Here is a 23,054-nt window from a genome sequence, read left to right as displayed (position 1 = left end):
TGCTGCGTTTTGGTTTAGACGAAACCAATGCTTTTAAAAAAACATTAGTGTGGTTGGGACTGAGAGGTCCTAATTTCATTTCGCGATACAGAATGTTAATAAAAGACTAGTAACGAATAAATGAATGTAAAACATTGTACAAGAGAAAAACTTCACACAATGGGCTCAGGACCACGTGTCGTTAACATTTTATATACATGCTGGGGACATTTTTCAAGGGGGAACGGGTGGGAGTGGCTGGTATCGGGGTTGCAGAATCAATGGGGAATGCATGCGTGTTCTCGTTCATCTTTCTCACTGCTGTCGCTGTTGGAGAATAACGTATCTTTGTCACTTTTCTAGCCAGAAAAACATTACTTGCAATTACAATGAGATACCTGCCTAGAGTGTTTGCCTATATCTCTGCCATAATATTCAAACTCTATCTTTTTGGGGGGTGGGGAGAGGGGGTCTCCAAAAGGGGGACGGCTAGCTACCCAATCCACTCCCCCAAATCCGCCCCTGCATGCATCATCTTTTCGAAACACATGGTTCTACTCGTCCCAGTACTTTTCATTCTTATTTTGTTGTGCGCTCGCCCAAAACGCCCCTTCATTGTCGACAACAAACACAAGATGAACTCTTCCGCGAGTTAGACAAAACTCTTTATTGTGTTTGATTGAAAGTAAATTATTTTGCAAAGGCGCCTGCACACCTCTTTTGCAAAATGTTCATACGGCTAGCTAATTTTTGAAAGGTAATCTTGTCAAAAAGTTCTAAAAGAACTTTGTACATTGAGTTATCTTTTCTTAAAATACAGAATACATGTTTCTAACATATTTACAAATGGACACACAGGCATCAAATCTACAAAAACTATGAATTAAAAGCTTAATCTACGGTCAAGAAGATTTGTCGCTCAAGGTTCAACGAGACAGAAACCTTTATGATGACATTTTACTTTACAGTGACGTCAGTAAACTCTAGAATTTATAGAACAGTGTCCTTGACTACAATAGCTTAACTGGTATTTCATTGCAGATACTCCCACAAGTTCTCGTCAAGAATCATTCATGATATAAACAAGCAAACTGATCAAAACACTAATATTCATTGAAACACGATTATCGATACACTGAAAAGGGAAAAATTTTTCCAAAATTCATTTCATGAAAGTGAGTGCATGATTCCTTTCCTTGTTTCGGTAATGAAACATCCATGAACATTTGAGAGAACTCGAAAGAGCTGTGTCAACACTCGTCCACGCCTGGTGTTTCGCGTTTTCTCAAAACATCCCCTCTTGTTCAATTTCTAAAATGTACAATGACAATTTTATCCTGGCGACAGACGACATAATCTTTGACAATGTTCTCAACATGCTCTTGACCATCAAGTCTAATACTTACAACTTAAGCAGAAAACGGTTTAATTACCTGTTGAATACGTAGAAATTAGCAACGAACCTGGCCCGCAGGCACTGAATTGAACAATCGAAAAGCAAAAAAGTAAACTCTACATCCATTCAAAACATTTCGTTCAATGCTGCTACCGTGTTTTTGAATCACAAAGTGACCGTCACTTTCTCTTCACTAGCATCATTTTTTCAATTATTCCAGTTTTCACCTTTCCTCGGGTTATCGTTAATGCACTCAGATATTTATTAACCATTCTTCAGGTTTGTAAAAAAATTGGCTTGATAAGTAAGCGACGATGACATTGAAACGTCAAAGACTATGTATTTAAAAATGAAATGCTTTACATTATACACTTTAACATTGTATAGGCTCTGATATTCACGACGGAGTTCAAAAAGAAAACTAAGATGCTTTAAGGCCAGCAAATGCACAATGTTAGGCTTGGTTCAAAATATCTCGCTATCGCCGACTCAGTCCACCGCGTTCAAAAGATAGCAGTTGTACATTTTACCACAATACCTTGCGAACTTAACACAACCAAACAAACTAACGAACCACAGAAAGTCAAATTTTTTCAAGAATTCGTCCTTGTACTAACAACATTGTCTATGTCAGCTTTGAAGTTTTTATAACTTTTCTGTGCGTTTTTTTCAGCGTTTTTAGGGTTTTCGTGCGCTAAGAATTACAGATAAATGTACTGGTCGCCATCTTTTTCAGTAGAGTGGATTGTGTTTAGTTTGACTGAGGCACCAGTTCAGCTCGACAGTTGATTCAGGCGTCGCGCTATACTCGCCTCCAACTCACTTGTAATTCAGTTCAACTCAGTTCATCATCTGATTATTCTATCATCTAATCCTGTTCTAAAAGCAATGTGCTCAGATCTATGAAAAGTCTAAATAAGCAGGCTCTACACATACATTGAAATCGACACAACAGTAGCTAGACTTTTGAATCAACATCCGCGCAAAGTCGGGTAGCGCAGAGATTGTCGTGCTGCACAACTCAAGCCCAATGTTGGCAGTCGTAGCAAAGTTTGACTTAATTCATTAATCGAGTTCGCCTCGACTATAGCGCGACGCTTAATCCAGGCCTTAGAAAAGATTGCATCTTCCGAGAACCCTACATGTCCATATACAAAGTGACAGAAAAGTATCTAAAGATCTTGAATCAAAGCTTTCAAACGAAACAAATGCAATGGACAACTATTACCCTAAAATCCGTTTACACACAGTGGGCTCGCACAAACACTGCCTAGGTTTGGGTCGAACAGAAACTGTTTCAAATTCTCCGATCAAACGATTTTTCCCTGAAATAAATGAGCTTTCTCAGAATTCCGAGACGTTTCTAAAGCTAAAGGTGTCTTGGTTCCACATGTCGCACAAACCGTTCATGTAAGTAAAATTTGTAATGTCTGCAAGATTACCATTTTTTTTCATCTCTATTTTGATGTGACATCTCCCTGTGCTTACACTGTTTCGCTTCATCGTGATTCCCAGTGTTAGATTACATTACTAAGTCCCACTTCTACATGCCTTAGACACAGCGGTCAAACGAAAAAACTCAATTTCACTTTCGGTTTTCATTGCCTCGAAATTTTAACATAAAAATCTCACATAAAATACGGCGTTGAACAAAAATATGAGGCGACAAAACTGGTTAAAGTGCACCTAACCCCCAAATTTTTTTTTCGCTACAACAAATCTAGACTTTATTTGAAGCATTTGGGCGAAGAAATTTTTGAATTTGGTTGAATCCTCGATTTTCTATGCCCTTTCAAAGTCGCGATTAAGTGTTTCACGACCGCGTTTTAGGGAGTCTGGGGCGGCGGTACCTGATGACGTCTACCCAGGAACCAAACACAATAGCGCCTCAGTCACCTCTCTGTATTTGCTCGAGAAAATAGAACGCAAAACTAATCATTCCGATGTATTTTGGGACTAAAACGTCCAAGTTTTGTCTCAGAATCATTTCTTTTTCGTCACTGGAGTCAGAGTTAAGTTTCGATTCGGAAGGCTCCGAAATAAACTTCAATCGAGCACGTTCGACGACTGTGAACTCACTGCTTAGAGCTTTCAGAGCAATTTACAATATTTCAAGCGACGACGGGGAAGACGTTTTTGCGGAGGAGCTGCTTGTATATTAGGAATGGAAAGCTAGATACGAAGTGGAGGAGCAGGCAAACGAAAAGCAGGAAAGAAAACTCAAGGACTGCTTTTGATGGTAATTTCGTCAACTAAACATAAGATTCCCACGCGTGTTTATAGCCCGTTTACATTTGTCCTTACCGAGAATGTATTTTGTCAAGGTGCTGTTAAATCCAGTTTGTGTTTTACTTTCAGTTGAATGCTTCATGTTTATAACAGCGACGTACGTGTTGCAGTTTTCGAGACTTGATGACCTCCAAAACATTGGCTTCGATCGATTGAAAATCGTATTGTTTGGACCTGTATTTTTGAAGCTGCGGGAAGCAAGGCGGAAGGAAACATTTCATACAATTACCGATTTCATATTGTCACACGTTTTAAGTCGTAACTCCAAATAACCAATGTAAATTGTTCTCAAAGTTTGCAGTGAACAAAAAAGTCGTCGGATAAGCGAAAAGGATGTGTTCCCTAAGCGGTCCGCAGATAATTTTACGCGGTCATATTTTCGACGCTATTGCACAGAATCTTTGTCGCACTGCTGATTTCCAAACCTTCGAAAAACTCTGTAAGTCTAACAATTTTGTTATCATGTAATTCTAGAGGATTAATCTTCGACTTTCATCTAAATCGAAAGAGAAATAAGTGTTGGTTAGCGGCGTACAGTTGCGATCTATTTACATATCAGTATAACGCTTCTTGATCATGACCGGATCACACAACTTTGCCGGTTATGTTATAAATATTGCGGGATTGGAAGATATAGGTTGTAGGTAGTATTTCTACAAATTTCTGGTTAGCTTTAAGCAGAAAATTTATGAAAATTGCGTTCGAAAGTCTGCGGAACAAATTCCAGTGAGAGTTCTTCAATGGTTCTCACAGATTCAGTTCGCTTGTTTCGGTTCGACAAAATCAACCATCGTTTATGTCTTTATTGCACCATTAGCCGATCATCGTCAGTAAATTGTACAGTATATCTTTCTTTAAATCTGGAATATTGCTGCAACAGCCGATAGCACCTCTGGAAGGCGTTTTCTGCGCACTTTTCGAATGTGTATTGCACCATCCTGAAGGAAATGAGAGGAAATGAGATATCCAACCTTCCTGGGTAGACGTCACAAGAGCCGCTGGACCCATTCTCCTCAAACTCGGTCGTGAAACAAAATGGTGGTGTTTTGGAGCTTTTTTCGAGATTTCGTCGTGGCACAGAAAATCGAGGATTTAACGGAATTCAAAAATTTTTTCGCAGAACTATTTCAAATAATAAGTAGATTCGTTCTAGCGAAAAAAAATTTTTGGGATTAGGCGCACTTTAACAACAATTATCAAATTGTGTGTGCATATTTGGCGTTCAAAGCTTTAGTGTTCAGTAGTTTTTGTTTCAAAGTAAAGGATTTCAAAACAGATTGAGAGACTTTGTACTTGTTCACTTGACCACTAAGCTTAAGACATGGCTGACATAAAAGTACCCATGCCACCTTAAGGTCTAGGTGTGTAAACTTCTGACAACTCTTTCCTAGTCATTTGTAATAATCTGCTGCCTATGCTGACCATGTGACTGTTCCAGTCTGCCGCTCGTCCTTTTGTTCAGTCTCTGATCCAGTCTCTTGCCTGTTTGTTGCTGCAGCTGCTGATCGGAACTGACTTAATCCGATGACCCAGGCCCCGGCTCGTCTTCTGATTCTGCAAATGTACCAGGATCTAGCCAGGACAACGCCCTCCAGAAGTCCTCAGATGGCCATTCATGTTCAGGTTTGGGGTTCCTTTTCTCGTCCTGCCATAAATCAGAAAACAATGTTACACACCGTTGTCTCTATCAACACACAGTGGCCATTACTTGCTAACAAAAGCTCTGTAAGCTTTAAAAATGTGCACTGTTTCCCCATCATTAATTTTTTAGAGAATTATGTTTTTTGAAAATAGTAGTGTGTCCGTTCAGCTCGCAATAAAACAGCTGTTAACATTCTTTGTGAAAACTAAAGATCCCTAATTTACATTGCTTTAAAAGTCCTTAAAATTCATATCGTTCTCACATTGACGTTTTGAAGTATGGTCGAACCGCATTGATAAGATAAATCTTTATATCCCATACGAACTCTTGAAGAAAGGCTTTTTTAAAGACCGCACTTCTGACGGTGCGCCACACGAGAAAGATGAAAGCTACAATACGACGGTAAAAAGTTCTCCTGAAGTTATAGTTTATCAATACCTTTTAACTACCAATTATTCTTTGACAACCGATCCAATAGGAATTAAAGGGATGTAGAATACTGGCTGTTTGTTTGTCTCAAAAAGTTGTTGCCGCTGTTTCATTCGGAAGGGATTGAGTCCAACGTTGGTTCCCGCTAGTCCAGAAGAAAAAACAAAATCCGACGAAATATAGCTATCCTCGACAGTATATGTTTTCAGAACGTTTTGCATTGAGAGGAGGATGTGTTTGGTCATCAAACCAAACTTGTGAAACGTACTATAATCGGAGTGGTCAGGGAATAGTCTAAGTACATGCATGGCGCTATCTTTGTACTGACTGTAAGCAATAAACTGAGTTGGAATTTACAATATCAGCCCTTCCAATAACTTTTGAAGTTAGTATAGGTAATCGTATGAATGCCAGTGCACTTGGATTTACATTACGAGTGATATTTGAAAATTCTCTCACAATTGCACGAGCAGGCGAGTGCAATTTGAAAGAATTTTCAAATATCACCCGTAGTGTAAATCATTAATTGCTCGAGCTTTCATACGATTATTTATTTATTATATGACTAAAAAAATTACGAACACGCGAGCGTTAATTCGCACAGCAGTGAAAATTAAGAATTAACTATAAATTGGCCCGCACTCAGCCAGTCACAATAAAGTAATTTTGTCATTCATATAATAAATTAGATAATCTAAATGAAGCAGCTGATGAGACCGAGCACGAGGATTTTTTTTGTCTCCGGGGAGGGTGGGTGTTCCGTTCCACTTCCTGAGAACTATTCACGAATGCTGCCAATAGAATGTCCATGATGCAGCCTGAGTTCTTTTAGTGTAAGAATTTATTTCATGAACTTGTTTTCCCAAGCTAAGTCAGTTGAGTAAGGTTTAAAGTCAAACGCCTAAAGTTAGCTGCCCCAGTCTTCAAGAAATCCTGACTCCTTCGCATACGTTTTCAGGGTCAGTCCCACACTCCATCTCATGAAGAGGAAGTGTGGTGCTGACCTCTTTAAAACGTCTGCAATGAAGAACAGAAGCGAGCCGAACAGGATCAAAATGCCATTCACCACCTGGATGTTTTACTGTTGGCGAATTTCCCATACACTGTTCTTTATTTTTTGGAAGAAAGTTGACGAGTCGGTTAAAACATCATTGCTGAAACAGACTTTTACGAATTTACAGTCTGTTCTATCACGGACTCTCGTGTATATCAGAATTCTCTTAGCATAAATAGATTTCAAGCTTGGAAATTTTACGTTCGCAAATTTCAGGACTTTTCTGCCGTTGAAATGTCGACCAATCAGGAAAGAAATCTGAAAAAGGCTTTTAAAAATTTGTGACCTCTGTTATGCCACGGGCTTTGATACTTGGCCCTTGGATGTTCGAGGGCACAGTGATGTGGAAAGAAAACACTGAAATAGAAAGCGAAGGGTTTCCTCCCAAAAGAGAAGTTAGAGAAAAGTGTAAGAGGCTGATACGGTTGACTTTAGCACTTTCGGTGATTGCATGATCGAAGCCAAGACAAGGTGTTCACTGAAAAAAAAAAACAACAACAAACAAAAAACAAAAAACAAACAAACAAACAAACAAAGAAACAAACAAACTATGTGCTTTATTGATTCGAAGAGTTATGTTTCCTCTACGTCCAGGATTGGCTCTTATCGGATGTTCGAGTTTTCTTTCAAAGTGAAATAAGCATCAGTAAAATTTCCGACGATTATCAAAACTTAAATGAGCGCTACAACCAAATTCGATGAGTGGTTTCTGTTCAAGTCATAGAATGAAACCATGCGATTACATGTTACTTGATTTCACTTTTTAAATTTGAAACAAGGTTCTTCTGACGTAAACAAGTTTCATTCATTTAAAAATAGATGAGTAACCAGGATAAGACATTTGGAAAAATAGAAAAACGATCTCTGGTTAAAAAATTGCTTAAAACGAGCTTTCGACTACCAGTCTGCAGTCTTTAACGAGTAATGGATAGAAAGCGCGAACGTAAAATATATACTAAGAAAAGTGTGAAAAAACAAAATTATAATAAAAACAATAGAAATGCTTGTGTGCGAGTAAAAAATGCTAACGTGAGGTTCAAAATAAAATTGAATATTGTCTTGGTAATTATTTCACATTATTGTCAGCATGGTTCGTAATTGCTGTGTGCCAGCATTCCAAAGTTCTTCTAACACGGAAATTTCCCTTGTCAATCACGCGTGCATTGTCAAAGTCGATGGAATGGTCGTTCAACCAGGCATGTGAAGCAATGTTGGAGCCCTTTTTAAAGGTTTTTGTGTGTCTAATATGTTCTTTCTTCCTTGTTTGTAAACATCTACCAGTCTCACCGATGTAACTCCACGGACAATCGGCGCATGGGATCTTGTAAACGACATTTGTTTGTAGTTCCGCGGGTGGTCTTGATTTCGGAGAAACAAACTCTAGTTATATTACAACAAGAGGAAATGCTGGGAGATCTTTCTTAAAGCCATTTTTTCTCATTCGAAAAAACTTTTTTCAAAGTTTCTGCACTAAATTGTCGCCATCATTCTACGTGATATCATTGGCTTAGAAAATTTCCTATTTACTTTCAGCCAATCATAATCTAGAATTACGATGTGTAATTTGCACTGGTGTTACACTTTTTGCACTGGTGTTACACTTGAACTGCACTGCTCTCAGCCAATCAGAATCTAGTAATTGTTTCAAGTATATTATTATACATGAAAAATTAACGCTCTAGTCTGAGTTTCACCAGAAAAAAATAATTTGGACAGATTTATAGCACTTTTTATCCCCAAAACTTAAAATACTTAAAGTGCCACTAACCACAAAATTTTTTTTTTCGCTAATATAAATTTCCTTTTTCTCCTGATCACCACTGCGAAAAAATTATCGTTGTAGCTATTTTCGTTAATTTTCTATGAATTTTTAAAGTTTGTAAATTTGCCCTTTCCTATGTTCACGACCGAGGAATAGAGGAGAATGAAACGAGTTGGCTTTTGACGTCACTTCGGCAATAACAATATTTTGTTTCTGAGAAGAATGTATGCGAACATGCGATAGTGTGTCAAAATCGTTGCAGAATGCAAGGAAGATATGTTGTTGGAGGCTGTAGCAATACAGGATGCGTACAATAGAGTATTCCTCTTCATTCAATACCTCTGTCTCGATGAAACTGTACCAGAAACGAGAAAAAGACCAAAGAAGTGGGCTGATCTGTGCGAAGCTAAAGCCGGGGAGCCATAGAGGATTTCTTCGATCTCGGGTTCGCCGCTACTGTAAAAACCTAGAGATTTTCATGGCCTATATATTCTTCTCTATCTCTAGTGAAAAGCTTGAAATTGTCAAGGTACTACATAAGACACGAATTTGGGATAAGCTGGAAGCCATCTGACTATTTCGAACGCAAACGATCCTCCGAGTCCCAGACGAAACCATAGGTGACGAAATTACACGGTAAATTAAACGCATCGCGTTTTGAAATAGAGACTTGTCTAAACGAATAGTAAACTAAACCTACGTTCTACAACGACGCGAAGAAGATTGTTAAGGCTTCGACCTGCTGAACTAGCTATGTATTTGTGGATTTTAATAAAAACACACGCAGGCCGGAGGTCGCTTGTAATCTCGATTGCAATCCCGAATACAGAATTGTTTTGCTCTTTGAGCTTCGTCTTAATTACAAACTTACAATGGATCAAGCATTTATAAATATATGAGGAAAGTGAAACAAACGATTAAGATTCGACCCTAAAGCTACCGACGGAGATTGTTGTGCTGAAAGAGGAATGCGCTTGTCAGTCAACCGAAACGCATACTAATAAGTCGAGGACTCCCAGGTTATTAGCGTGCATAAAATCGACATTTCATTCAAACTAACAGTGAAGTAGAAATGTATATATTTAACTGAAAGTATACTGAACCTCTTTTCAAGATCTTGTCAAAGGATTTTCCATGATTTCACTAGTACGGAATATGCAAATTTGCGTCGCTTGTGTTCGTACACAGTAATTGAATATGCATATACTACGGACGGTCGACAATAACGAAGCGAAAAGTTACCTCACCTTTGAATATTGTTTGCCGACATCTCTGCTTATCTCTTATGTTAAAACTATTTTCAATCATTGATCTGTAGAAGTAGGCAGGAGTGGAGTACGACTGCATCACATTTTAACTTGTATTTCGGGGGAAATTAATATTTGAATGTAAAAGTGTTTTGACACTCCGAAATTTGCACGTTTCGTAAGGTCAAATTACCAACTCTTCGTGTTCATTGACATCTTTTTAACTCTTTCAGAGCTGTAAGCTAACTCTTCAGTCATTGTTTGTACCTTTATAACCCAAATTGACCGGCAAATTGTCGATCCTGGCCTAAATATAATTATACAACGCGGCGATCTCGACTGGCGATCCGCACTTCGAAATGGAAAAAAATATGTACTTCGCAGCCGTCCAAATCGTAGCTAGACTCCGAATTGTAATGCTAGATGATACAGTTCTTTCACTTAGAGTTCTTGTCCAGTTTTGATAAAATATGAATCACAAATAACCCGAAAATGTTTTGACTGCCCTCGAAGCTCAGTCAAAAGTCTCTTGAGTGTTTTAGCCCGGTTCCCGAAGTGACGTCACTAGTAGCCCGACCCAGATCCCACTTTGCGCGGTCGTGAACATAGAAATTACATGTTTAAACGCCTGTAGAAACGCAGGGATTTAATCGATCGAGATAATTTTCTCGCTGAAGTAATCAGGGAAACTAGTAGATTTTATTAAAGGAAAAATTTTTTGAGGGGTTAGTGGCACTTTAAAGCTCTTTAACTTAACGCTTGCTCGGCAAAACAAGAAAAACAAAAGAAATTGCGAAATCAAAAGCTCAGCAATATCTAGTATTACTGTAAACATGTTGAAACAAATGGCAACAAAAATCACAAAACTTACATGGTAATTTGACCACAACTGCCTGATCTTGGTCTTACGCACAGCTTCACTCAAATCACTCACTTGCTTCTTTGTCATCTTAACATAATCAAGGAGCAGCGTCTTCAGATAAGTAGCAGAGCTGAGATGTCGCGTGAGATCACTTACTCCTTCACCAAGAGGGTTCCATGACAAGTCGAGATAAGACAAGCTAGGAGCCTGGTACAGAGATGTTGCGATGACAGCAGCAGGCTTGGCTGTCAAATTGATTTTGCTAAGTACTAACAAATCAAGTCTGTTTGTAAAGTTAATACGTGAGACCAGGGTGTCCACCAACACAGGATCAGTGACAAGTCGCAACCCTCTAATTTCTATAATTCGTGGAGATGTCACAAAAGATAGAACGTCAGTGAGCGTCTCCATCTCTTGCCTTCCTTTAACAAAGACATCAATGTTCCAGACACAGGAGAGACAATGTTGAGTAGCCTGAGTATCGGCAGTGCTGTTCTCAGTCAAACACAAAGCGTTACAGTCGTCTTGTTCATTTGACGTCTGGTCATCAACTGGCTTCTTCTCCTGAGGAAACTCTGACGATGAAGTAAGCTGCCTTAACATTTCAGCGGGAAATGCGCGGAACGGTGACTGAATCTCAGCAAAGCAAAGGTATATCTTCCCTTCTTTCTTCAGACCAATAACATTTACATCTCGAAATGAATGCTTCTTTAGGAAATCCGAAGCTTTCTTTTCGCCCGAACAGCATACAACAACTGCACTGAGGTCTCCTAGTACACTGATTAGGTCTTGATAGCTTTGCTCAGTACGTAGGCCGCTAGGGAAGAAAATTAACTCTGGCGCCGCAGCAGATTTTAGGAAGTGCTCGTTGGCAACGCTATGCAGCCGGTCAGAATCAATTAACAAAACACCACCAACGTAAGACAAAAACATAGGATAGTGACCTCGCCTCTTCTCAGCAGAGCAGGAAAAGAAGCCATGTGAAATAAGAGTTAAAAACTGGCGTTGATTGTCAGACAAATCTTTAATACAAGGTATCTCAGTGAAGTTGTACTCTGTCAGACCTTCCTTCGTTCCCACGATCCGCAGATGACTCAGAATATCGTATGCCGCATCTGCTGACAGCTCACAGGCAAATCTGATAACTTCAATCATCTTGACAATCTTTTCAAATGATTCAACTTGGGTCAGACAGGTTGTACTTGTTTCTTTTAACAACTCCTCCTCCAGATAAAACGCAGCCAGGAACTCTTGTACTGATTTATGAATAAAATATACAGCTTCCTCAGGTTCAAGACTTGAAACATTAAGTACATGAAACAAACCGACTTCAATTAATTTCGTCATTAAATTGCTGTCGGGCAGTTTGCTTAAAGGAAAAGAAAGATTATCCTCTAAAAGTGCATCATAGGCAAGCTTGTCTAATATACAAAGCTCGTCTTTGTAGTCGTCTATTTTTCTGAACTGCTTTGGTTTTGCATCTTTTGCGACTGCGTGGTGCAAGAAGGTTTGAAGAAATTGTTTGTAAATGTCGGCCCGTGATTTTAGCAGTTCCCTCAGGTGGTTTTCCTTCCAAACTAAGCAGAGCATCAAAAGGAGAAGAGGGATTTCGGCCATGTTTCTCAAACCTTTTTCGTACAAGTAGCTTACAAACGCTTCAACATCTTGGCGATCTCTTAGAAACTTCCTTGCAAACACCTTGACTTGATCGTCACTCTTGAAACCGTTTATTTCAAATTGAACGTGGCTGGGCGATATTAACTCTTCAGCTTTCTCTTGTCGGGTCGTAATAATTACGTGGATTTCCCTCAGTAGCGTGCCCTCCCAAATGTCACGGACAGGTGATTGTTCGCCAGTAAAGAAGTACTCATCATAGCCATCCAAAATGAGTAACACCTTTTCTTGATTATGAAGTACGTAATCATAGACACCATCAACTGAAACCATTTCATCACCAGCCAGCAGTTTGGAAGCTCTTAGAACATCACGCATGTCTTTCAAATCACACACATCTCGCAACTTAATCAGAAGCACAACATCAAACTTCATTAGGATTCCTTTCCTCTGATTCGACCAGTCGAAAGCAGTTTTTTGAGAAAATGTGCTTTTCCCAATGCCTGGCCGGCCATAAACCAGAAGTCGCTTTGGATTAGGATGATGCTTGTCGCCCTTGAATATGTCAGTGTAGTCTTTAAGTTCTTCTTGTGTCACTCCACTGGGTTTCCTGTCATCCCTGACCCAGGATAGCTGGGTGTATATTTCATCAATATGAATGGCTGAGGCTGGTTTCCATGGGATGATCTTGACTTTACTGAAGGTGTTATAATGAGAACGTAGCTGTTTTTGACACTCCTCTACAAACGGTTCTGTACGAAAGAGAAGAGAAACGAGTTGAAAATTAGAGGACTTGGGCCCAATTTTGACCAATTAATTATGACGAATTTACTTCAAAGAACCGACTAATTAAACACATGATTTGCTCCCGTACACTATTGAAAGGAAGAGATCTGAGGAACGCTGCTAATTGGCTGAAAGTCTGTCAGTCGAATCTTAGTCCAGTTCTGCCAGACCTTTCTCAGCCTTTTCCTACTTCAATTAGGCACATTACGCAAAATTACAACTTGAAAATGTTCCCGTTAATAAGGTGACATGAAGGAGAGAATTTTTATTCTCCGATAAGTTACTCATACTTTATTATATGTTACTAATAAAGTATAAGTAAGTATTATTGTTTTTGTAGATGAAATCTGATCTCGAAGAATTGAAGGTTTACTAATTTAGAGATTTTCTTTTTATCATTATATTGTGATCAGACAATTAAAATGACTTTTTTTGAGTATACGATATCTGATATAACGTCAATCAAAGACCAATGAAACTTCACATTAATGTGACGGAGGCAAGACTATCAAAAGGCTTTTGGAAAAGTGAGCTAGTCTTGTTTGCTATGGTCTCCCAAAGCTGTATCGAAACACTCACAATATAGATCTTCCGGCGTAAAATTCGCTGTAACCCGTTTTCGAATACTTTTCTAACCCTGTTAGGAAGAAAACTATCCTCAGCATAATGTGTTACAGTTTTCCCAAGGTGGCTGACAAAATGGACAAATAGGACAACATTTTCTTCTTATCTGCTAAACTTAGCAGCCAAAACTGGTGGAGACTGATCTGCTCAAAAATCGAACCAACTGTGGAGAAATAACTGTGACTTCAGCATCCAGCATGCGTACAACGAAATTGCAGCCTTGAGGTCAATTGAAGGTGTGCGTACACAGTACGTATAAAATTGTACCCCTTGGCCGATATAGTGCATCTATATTACAATACGTTAACTTTTCTTTCTCCCAGTTTTCTGCTGCTATGAAACATGGAATGAAATTTTAACATAAAAACATATCAAATGGAGCTAACACTGAAAGGAATTGTGAAGTACTATGAATCGATCATCCTGTCCGAATTCGTGGATATGGTGACCAATTGTCTTATTTTTTTTACATGTCGTAGTTTCAAAAAAGTTTCCTTGTCCCCTCCTCCAGTTCAACCCACTTCCCCACCAAATTTCAAAACCAAACATCCTGCACACTTTCCGGGCACTTTTGTCATCAGGTACCTCCCTCCAATCAAGACTAGAATTTTTTTCACTATTCAGTTTGCACTAGTCGATGCCTTTAAAACCAAATCATCACTTTTGCATCTGACATTTCCTGTTCATTACTGTCTGCAGTAACTCAACTGAAAACGTTCTTAAGTATTCAGTCAAAAACAGACGGGTAAATTTGACTAAGTTTCACCGATCAAGTCATTTACTACTACGTCTCGAGGACATTTCTAAATAATAAAGGACTCATTTCTCACCTTTCTTCTCTGGAAATTCCATCACTTCGTGGCCAGCAAGATGCCTAAGATTCAAGATAACGTTGTTTATTAACTTTTTATTAACTTATCAATGAATTATTTTTGTTTCTGGTTACTGACCTCCCACCCATCTATCCTGAATGACAGCCTTAGTTATAGAAAGAGGCTGTACATTAACGGCCCATTAACTGATCTTTTCGAGCGGTTGCTAAGGAAAATTTTACCCTCATATAACCTCGTCATTTTTAGTTAGTTCAATGTTATTTCATGTATTTTTATTTTTTCATGATCAGTAACACCAGTGCTGACGTCATCAGGCCACGCCCATGGTCATGTGACAGATTCAGACAAAATGCAAAGGCTCCCAGGCAAATTACGTTATCGGGATTTTGTTCATTGATTTAATATTTTAATTTTAATCCTCATTACCCTATGCATAGATTTTGTTTCATTTCTTAAAGGCCAGATTTTGAGAGAAGTTCAAAATATTGAAAAATTCGTAATTTTCTGGGAAAAGTACGATTTCACAAAAGCAATGCATAGGTATGTTTCCAACGTTGGCTTTAATCGAAACTCGGCGAAAAAGGCCTATAAACCGCGTTTCCTTTGACACTCAACGAAACCGAAAGTATCCCCGATATATATTGGAAGTTACCCCATCAGCGCGCGGCAGTTCACACTAGCAGCGCAATTCGGTAAGATCAAACAAAGTACACGAAAGCCACACGGAGTTGGTTTTCTCTCTTTTTTTTTTCCTCGTCTTTCTCTTATTTTGTTTTTGCTTGTACTTTTTTACTTTGCATTTTGTGAAACACAAAGAAAAAACCATCTAAAATAAAAGCGATATTGCAATTTGTTGAGTTGGTTTTATTTTCCGCGCTCAGAACTCCGGGGGGAGGAAAACTCCCAGAAAAATTGGGTGGGGGTGCGCGGTCCGCTTCCCAAAACCCTTACCCTATTTATGACGAAAATCTGCGATTCTCCCTACCCTATTTATGGCCTGACCAGAAATTTAATACCCTATTTATGGCCGTTGCGCCAGCACAGGTGTTCTAAACATAATTTATGAGGGCTTTCGTTGATGATCTTATCGATAATGATGAAAAAGTAGCTTCTTCTAAAAAACATAGTAAATTCAAGACCAGAGTGCAAAAACCATGCCCTATTTCTGACGAAAATGGCCAAAATCGATGCCCTATTTATGACCAAAACGGCTGAAAAACCATACTTTTTAGGGCCGCACATACCTGTATAGCCCATATAAGAGAGTATCTACCGGGGCTCAGGCTCACGTTAGTAACTGGAAGTGAAATTTCGCTTCCTTAGCAACGCGCGCGAGCGCGCGCAAGGATCGGTTAATGGGCCCTTGATGAGAAAGGGTATAGTTAGTTTGTAGTCTCCCTATGGTCTCTTTATCAATTGACCTTGTAAAGATTGTTTGATAGAAATACATATGCGATTTAACCCGAGATTAATGCCCAGATGTGTGAATCTCTTATGGAAGAAAGAAAAAACTGATTAAGTTGTAAATTAACAACTTCAAAGGAAATGTAAATTACCTTGATTGGCATTTATAGCAAAAAAGGAAGTCAGGGCACTTATAGCAGCAAAATCGTCTCCCAAGTATAAAACCTTTACAATCACCGCACTTGAATCTGAAACAATGGAACGTGAATTACATTATTAGAGCTTGTAAGCTTGAACATGGCATTTAAGCGAGTTGGTCGGAAAGTCGGTAGGTCGGGCAGGCAGGCAGGCAGGCAGGCAGGCAGGCAGGCAGGCAGGCAGGCAGGCAGGCAGGCAGGCAGGCAGGCAGGCAGGCAGGCAGGCAGGCAGGCAGGCAGGCAGGCAGGCAGGCAGGCAGGCAGGCAGGCAGGCACGCAGGCAGGCAGGAAGGAAGACAGGTGGTGGGAGCAAAAGAAGTTTATTTCAAACAAAAAAGGCAAAGTATTCGGACATTTAAAAGGCTTACAGAACCGAGTTATTTTCCCTTTTGCCTTGAAAAACAATGGCTATCATCTGCTAAAAAGCAGTCACAAGAGTCATACACAACAATGCCATGTTTTATCGTTAGAACTAGCAGGCTGACATTATGTCTGCAACTACAAATGTGCCATTTTGGTTTTGGTATAACACTTAAAACAGAACACAAAAAATAAACATTTTACTGAGCTCTTTTCGTTTATTACACAAGCTAATTTCTCCCTTTCTACTTTTTTCTTTCAAAAAAATATATGCTCTTGGAGACATTTGGAAGCAGTCAGACAATATAATAAGAAAATAATAAATAGCAGGCTGAAGCTAAACGCGTAAAGAAACACACAGTGAGACCATGCTGGCGAAAAGGCTAAGTTTGTTGCTCCGCTACACATTCCACTGGCTATGTTTTTGGCGAATTCAAAGATTTTTTACTCACGCAAAATTCATTGTCGAAAATCATCTGCCGTTGGAATCTCCGAAATAACGTAATGTGGCCAATTTCGTGTGGCCTACACAGACACGTCTGGGATATTAAATTTAATTTCCACGACAATTCTCAAAACGCTTATATTGTAATCAAAAGAACTTACAAAGAACTAGGTGATATAAACACTTTTAAGATCCTATAATGCTCCCGGTTAGATGCAAGTTGGAGTATTGTTCAGTTGCCTCGTCCACCTTCACAAACAGAAATATGAAACTAGCGAGAATTCGGCGTAGGGCCACGAAGTTTATTCTAAAATCTGATGAACCGTATGATGTAAAGTTAATAAAGAAAGCATAACAAAGGCCCTACCTTTCTGATATCACATTTTTATTTATAATCTGATGCTCTCGACCATCTTTTTTCTAAACTGTGATCCTTGAAACCTTCCTTGCCTTTCTCCCCCACAGTAAGGAGTGTCAGATTAAAAGTCAAAATTTTAAAAGAAATCCTTTAACTCAATGTTTCTAACCGCGAAAGAGGTACCGTATATCTTCTGAGCCTAACGATTGGTCCATAATTTGGTGAACGACTGTTAAGTTTCCTAGGAGAAGTGTTTTTAAATGTAAGGATGCGTGAAGACCCACTCTATTTTCTCAAACATATTTGGGCCATTGATTAATTGATGTGGTCGTGTCAGTGTATTGAATAATATAATGCAAAATTCTGAGATATTGTTTACATGTAAAGCACTCTTTAAGGCTTTATAAGCTTTATAGAGTCGGGATTAAGAGGCATCACCGCTTGAAGGGAAAAATAACCTGATTTCCTATATTACGGGTTCATTATTGTAGCCAATTTTAGGCTCACAGGCCGCCAGAGCGCGGAATGCAAGCGTCACTATCACCTCATGAAATACCGAAAATATAAGACGCCTCATAATAGTTTTTACTTTAAACTTACCTATGTTGTGTCCTTGATGATTCGTGTGATTTTACAGGGTTGCAGGCGTTCCACAGCCGGTTTGAGGCTTTTTCTGAGCTTGATGATTTTTCGCTCAAAGAAGCGCTTCTTCGGGTGAAAAACCACCCCGTCCAAAAAAAAAAAAAGCCCTAATCCACCGCTTGGTCGCCTAAAACACTGTAAAATCATAAACGACAAAACAACAACCTTTTCCTCAACATAGCTCAGTTCAAAGGAAAACTTGATTTCTAATTTTGCACATTTTTAAGTGCCAGTGCGAAAGCCTTTTGACTTCTGATTTCTGCGCCTTCTGACTTCCTACTTCAAAATTTAAATGATCGATATCCGACGTGCAACTTATTTCCCTGGAAATCGAGTCAAATTTAACCATATTAGACATCAGGTTTCGGGCCAGATTTCAATATTTGTTAGTGTAATACTTATTATGTAAATCTAGTTTCACTGAGAGTCTAGGAAGGGATACTTCTGTTTTGCAAAACTACGATGGCAACCCAAAGGAATTGAATCGAAGACATCGCAGAACAAAGATCGAAATGAACTGAAAGTAATACATTTTGTAGTGCCATAATATATACACGCTTACATTACTGATACACAGTTTAGTCGCATTTAGCCTGCCAAACTTATTTTGTGTATTAGCGAGTGCAATCCTCAGTGTTTGGAATCGCCTTTCTTCGGTCGTTTTGTGTAACTTTCCTAGCCCTTCATATTGCGTTCTTGAATAAAACATTGCGTTGCTTTTCTGAGGATTTTCGCTATTAACTCAGATGAAGAGACTTCAGTTCAAACTTCTTAACCACAACAAGAAAGTAAAATTATTTATATTCTTTTCCTTCTTCACGAAGAAATTTGTTGCGCCTGATTCCAAATAACTAGAGCAGTTATTTTTCCTCCAATGTTTAATAGGGACGGACCATTATGTTTCTGGGGGGTGGCGTCTGAGTAATTTCCGAAAAAAAATTCCTGTACAGCAAAAACTGTGAAAAAAAAAAATCGTACAAGAGGAGCTATGGGGAAAAAAATCGAGCAAGTTCTCCTATTATCATTGTTTTGATTTTTTATGTTAAAAAAAATCTTGCACAAGCTATTGCCCACCAAAAAATGCACAACCTAAAGGTGAGAAAAAAAATTCGGACCCCAGAAAACTCCCAACTCCCTTAGAAAAAAATAATGGTCCGTCGCCTTATGTTGTAAATATCATATCCCATTGCGCGATATGTTTCTTTTTGAGTGGCATCGAAAAACGATTAAATTTTGACAGATAGATTGCAAAGTAAATAACCTTAGTGAATAATCTCACCGCATGAACGAGCTCCTTTAAGAAATACGAATTCTTAACTGAGTATTACGGGTGGAGAGGAACTGCCTTTTGAAAGAGACAGGGATACTCATCATCTCGCTTAAAGGTCTCAATTTTGGATTTTTGGTGTCCACTTCAGCTGGTAGTGTGTAGTTTAAGACAGTAATTTGATCACAAATACACTAATTTAGAAATTACGTTTGCCACTTAAGTCTTCTTACTGCTAAGATGATTTGGGTGTCCTATTAAGCCTGCTATATTGTACGTGTGGTGGTTAAATATTTGACGAGGTGAATGAAGCAGCTTAGTTTGATTTCTTTAAAGTAAAAACAACATAAACAGAAAGCAACTATGACTGAACACAATGAATATGGCACATGGTGTGACATACAAGGATTTTAAGGTGATCAAGTGAAACTTATGGCTTCCCTTGCACATTCTGTCACAATGAATTGTTCAATTTAATTATTATCACTTTTTTAAGAGGTTAAAAATTACCAGTTTGTAGACGACTAAACAGCTGTTTATTCTAGCACCAACCTCATTTCAATAACTTCGTGGTTTTCTGTGTGACCCTCTGCTTTCACCCTTTCTGTTTGAAAAAAATAAATTCAAACTTAAATAATTGTAAAACAAAAATGTATGCGTCAAATTACTTCAAGACAGCACCTAATACATCCCTGTTTGGCAACACCAATTCAGTTTGGAAACAAGTGTGATTTGGCCAATTCCTGCTGAAAAAAGAGTAATTAGAATTCTTGACGGTTGCATGTGTTCACTCAGGAATAGCATTCAAGCCTACCAAACACAAGCATGTAGCCCAGGAAGGGGTCGGGCGTGTACAAAGACTAGAATTATGGACTCGTGTTGGTAAAAGTTGGCACTCTTTTTCTCAGAAGCTTGAGTCCATGGAGAAAAAAATCTCTCAGAATACTTTGTGTTACTAAGGAACATCATTATTTACTGATTAGGGGAAAACTCAGTTTGAGGCATTAATTTATCAAAAGTTGTGACCATAAAAACTGATTTATCTCCTGTTCAAAAGTTGAAAAGGACCTTTTCTGTACATAAGGATGATATAGCCTGCCTATCGTCGTTTTCTTTAGCTCCCAGGAATACATTTAGACCATAAAGGACCATACTCACTCGTGTAACAGTCATAACAGAAGTCAACATCAATGCAGTTAAGGCAGCGGTATCGGATGTCTGACAGTATTACACCACAGCCATCACACTGATACTGTACAGGAAACTGGTCCTGGAACCGTGCAACAAACATATTCAGTCGCTAGGAAGAAGAACAAAAAAAATATTAGTTATTGTAGTATTAACATACTACTAATTTATATTGAGAACAGTGCAACAGTTTACTCTTGTCTTACTCGCAAGTTTTTTTCACAAGCTACTTGCGTCTGTGATAGGAAATTGAATGTGTTATTTATAATAATCATACAAACCTTTCGTTGCTGATCTGTCTGTGCCTCCTTCAGGCGTTGGAAGGAGTACCAGGGTTTTGCAATATAGAAACCAGAAAGTGGACTTGTAATTAAAGGGGTTTAGAAGTTCAGGTAGTTCATTCATCTCATGTATCATGACATCAACGAAAATACTGACGTCACAGAATGTAATGTTTTGTTGTACGTATCATGAAAAATTAACACCAAAAAAATACTGACGTCACACTGACTCTAGCCTCAGCGACATAGACGCTCTTTGCGCTCGTCACACAATCTTTCCTCTCTTGGAGAGCAATGCGTGACGGGACAAACATCTGCATACATGTAGGAGGTTACACTGACCTTAGAGTTTCACCTCTACGTTTTCATTTTTATATCACCTGTTTTATTACCTCATTCATGTTGTTTTGCAGTGTGGATAATTTTTGCACATTCATAATTAACAAACAGCTATAACCAGCTCAGATCTTTATGAGTTGTATTTGATATGTTTGAGGTACATGTAGCTGCCCATCAAGTAAGCTTTTTAAACAATATCTACACTCGTAAAGTAAAAAAGACATGAAAACAAGAGAAAGCAGCTTTTGAAAATATTATCTGGAGTGCTGCTGTACGAATTGCAGCAACAACGCTTCGAGTTTTCGAGTCGCTTCGCTTTGAGGAAACCGGACGCTTTGTTAGTTTCACCGCGGACGAGATTGTGCTACGGTGACCTTTAGTCCAGTTGTATCTGCTACATCCTACAAGTTATCACAACAGCAACAGAAAAGAAACTCTCTTCTTTTATATGGAGGGAGCGAATTTAAAAGTATAACGGTAAACTGCCATGACCCTACAGGTATGTTTTCAGGAGTAATCCGTCGGTCGTGAAATATTGCAACTAGGAGATATGTGTACAAGAGAAGCGAAATTCTCGCTTTGTTTATACTGAATACGTATGCGGCGATAAAGCAAACCCTGCTGTGGATCACAATTTTCAAAGATACTCTCTGTCTACCACAACAACTCTCACTTATTAGTATCATAAAAAGATGCCCTCTGTGTGCAAAGAAGTGCTCGATTCAAAGCTTGTGGACCGTTAATAACTTTGTGATTGTGCGGATGGCTGATACGCTTACCGCTTTTAATGCGGTAAAGTTGCCGAGGATATATTCGAACCTTGTTAATAGACCTTAGATAAACGTGAGAATCCAAATTTCAGAACCAGGCCGAAAACAGACGACGATATATCATGTTTCGGCTTTAGGACGTGATATAAAAGTTGCCACACTCGTCTTCGAAGTCTCCAATCGAGTACTCAAGATGTTCGAAAAGTATACTGAGCTGTTCTAATCTGCAGCATTCATTTTGGTGAATCGACACTCTTTGGCGCCCTCCAACGTTTATGATGTGTATTTCCTGTCAAGGCTGGACAGAAATTACAAGGTAAAAAACTAGTAGGTATCGACAATATGAAGAATAAACTTGAATAAATCAAGTAAAAACAAGAGAGAATCTATAGCACTTCCTGCGTGAATACAACCAGAGACGTCACAAGGTCCATGAACTCAGTTCCAGAGCCCGGACACAGTTTTGCTCCAAAAAGTCAATTTTCGGCAGCTACAAAATGCACTTACCGTCAGGATTTGACAGAAATAAAGTCAACCATTATTTTAAGCACGTTTGAAACTATAGATTGGGCTAATAAAAGAGAAAACGAAAATTTCGTTTCAGTTGCACTTTAAGATTTAACAAAATACTTTACAAACACACTACTACATTTTTCACACCAGTTGAAACTGCGGGGATAATACATGTCCAAAGAAACTCTGATTCTCTAAGTGCTACAAATACATAAAACCCTGGTGTGTGACACACGATTTTATATAAGGACTTTGCAGTTTTCCACACTTCTATTCTACTACAGTGTGATGGAATAGCAGTGCTTATAAGTGCAAGTTAAACTTCGTTTAAACCAATTGGCCAGAAATATATATCTTAACATTGGGAACAGAAAAGTACACAAAGCTTTGAGGATCATTGATAATTATTACAATTAAGCCAATTACTACTGATGATGGCCACCACTCTCAAGTTTTGTTTTCCCTTTGAATTGTTGAGCACGTGCCCTTTTACAATGCCTCTCTCTAAGAAATCAATTTTCTTGATAACAAGTATTAATTCTGGCAATTGTTTTGAACTCAGACCCATTATGATTCTTTTTTGGTTGTGAAATGGTTATTCGAGACTGTAATTTGGATTTTTTTTTAACTTTATAGACACGAGTGTTTAACAGGAAAATACACCAGTCATAAAGTTTATGTGAAACAACATCCGGGACCTGAGTAATGTTCTTCTTGCCGGCTGTGCTTGCTAAAGAGGCAAGACGGAAATGAAGGTCTCACATACTGAATGG

At 38.7% G+C, this 23,054-nt stretch overlaps 1 protein-coding gene across 1 annotated transcript; it reads right to left on the bottom strand.

Annotated features, from left to right (window-relative positions):
• Window positions 1–622: 622 nt before the first annotated feature.
• On the bottom strand, window positions 623–20,708 carry LOC149098710 (uncharacterized). The gene is made up of 7 exons (XM_089278631.1): window positions 20,660–20,708; window positions 20,349–20,490; window positions 19,743–19,794; window positions 16,074–16,169; window positions 14,515–14,558; window positions 10,670–13,026; window positions 623–5,309 (listed from the first exon to the last, which is right to left on the bottom strand). The coding sequence occupies exons 2-7, from the start codon at window positions 20,479–20,481 to the stop codon at window positions 5,181–5,183; spliced, it is 2,811 nt and encodes a 936-aa protein (XP_089134757.1). The 5' UTR covers window positions 20,482–20,490; window positions 20,660–20,708; the 3' UTR covers window positions 623–5,180.
• Window positions 20,709–23,054: the final 2,346 nt, after the last annotated feature.

Source organism: Orbicella faveolata, unplaced genomic scaffold (genome assembly GCF_042242905.1).
Source record: "Orbicella faveolata isolate gen_17 unplaced genomic scaffold, um_ofav_v1 contig_46, whole genome shotgun sequence".
Taxonomy (NCBI): Eukaryota; Metazoa; Cnidaria; class Anthozoa; order Scleractinia; family Merulinidae; genus Orbicella; species Orbicella faveolata.
Note: the sequence above shows the minus strand (reverse complement) of the source record. Positions and strands in the feature narration are given on the sequence as shown.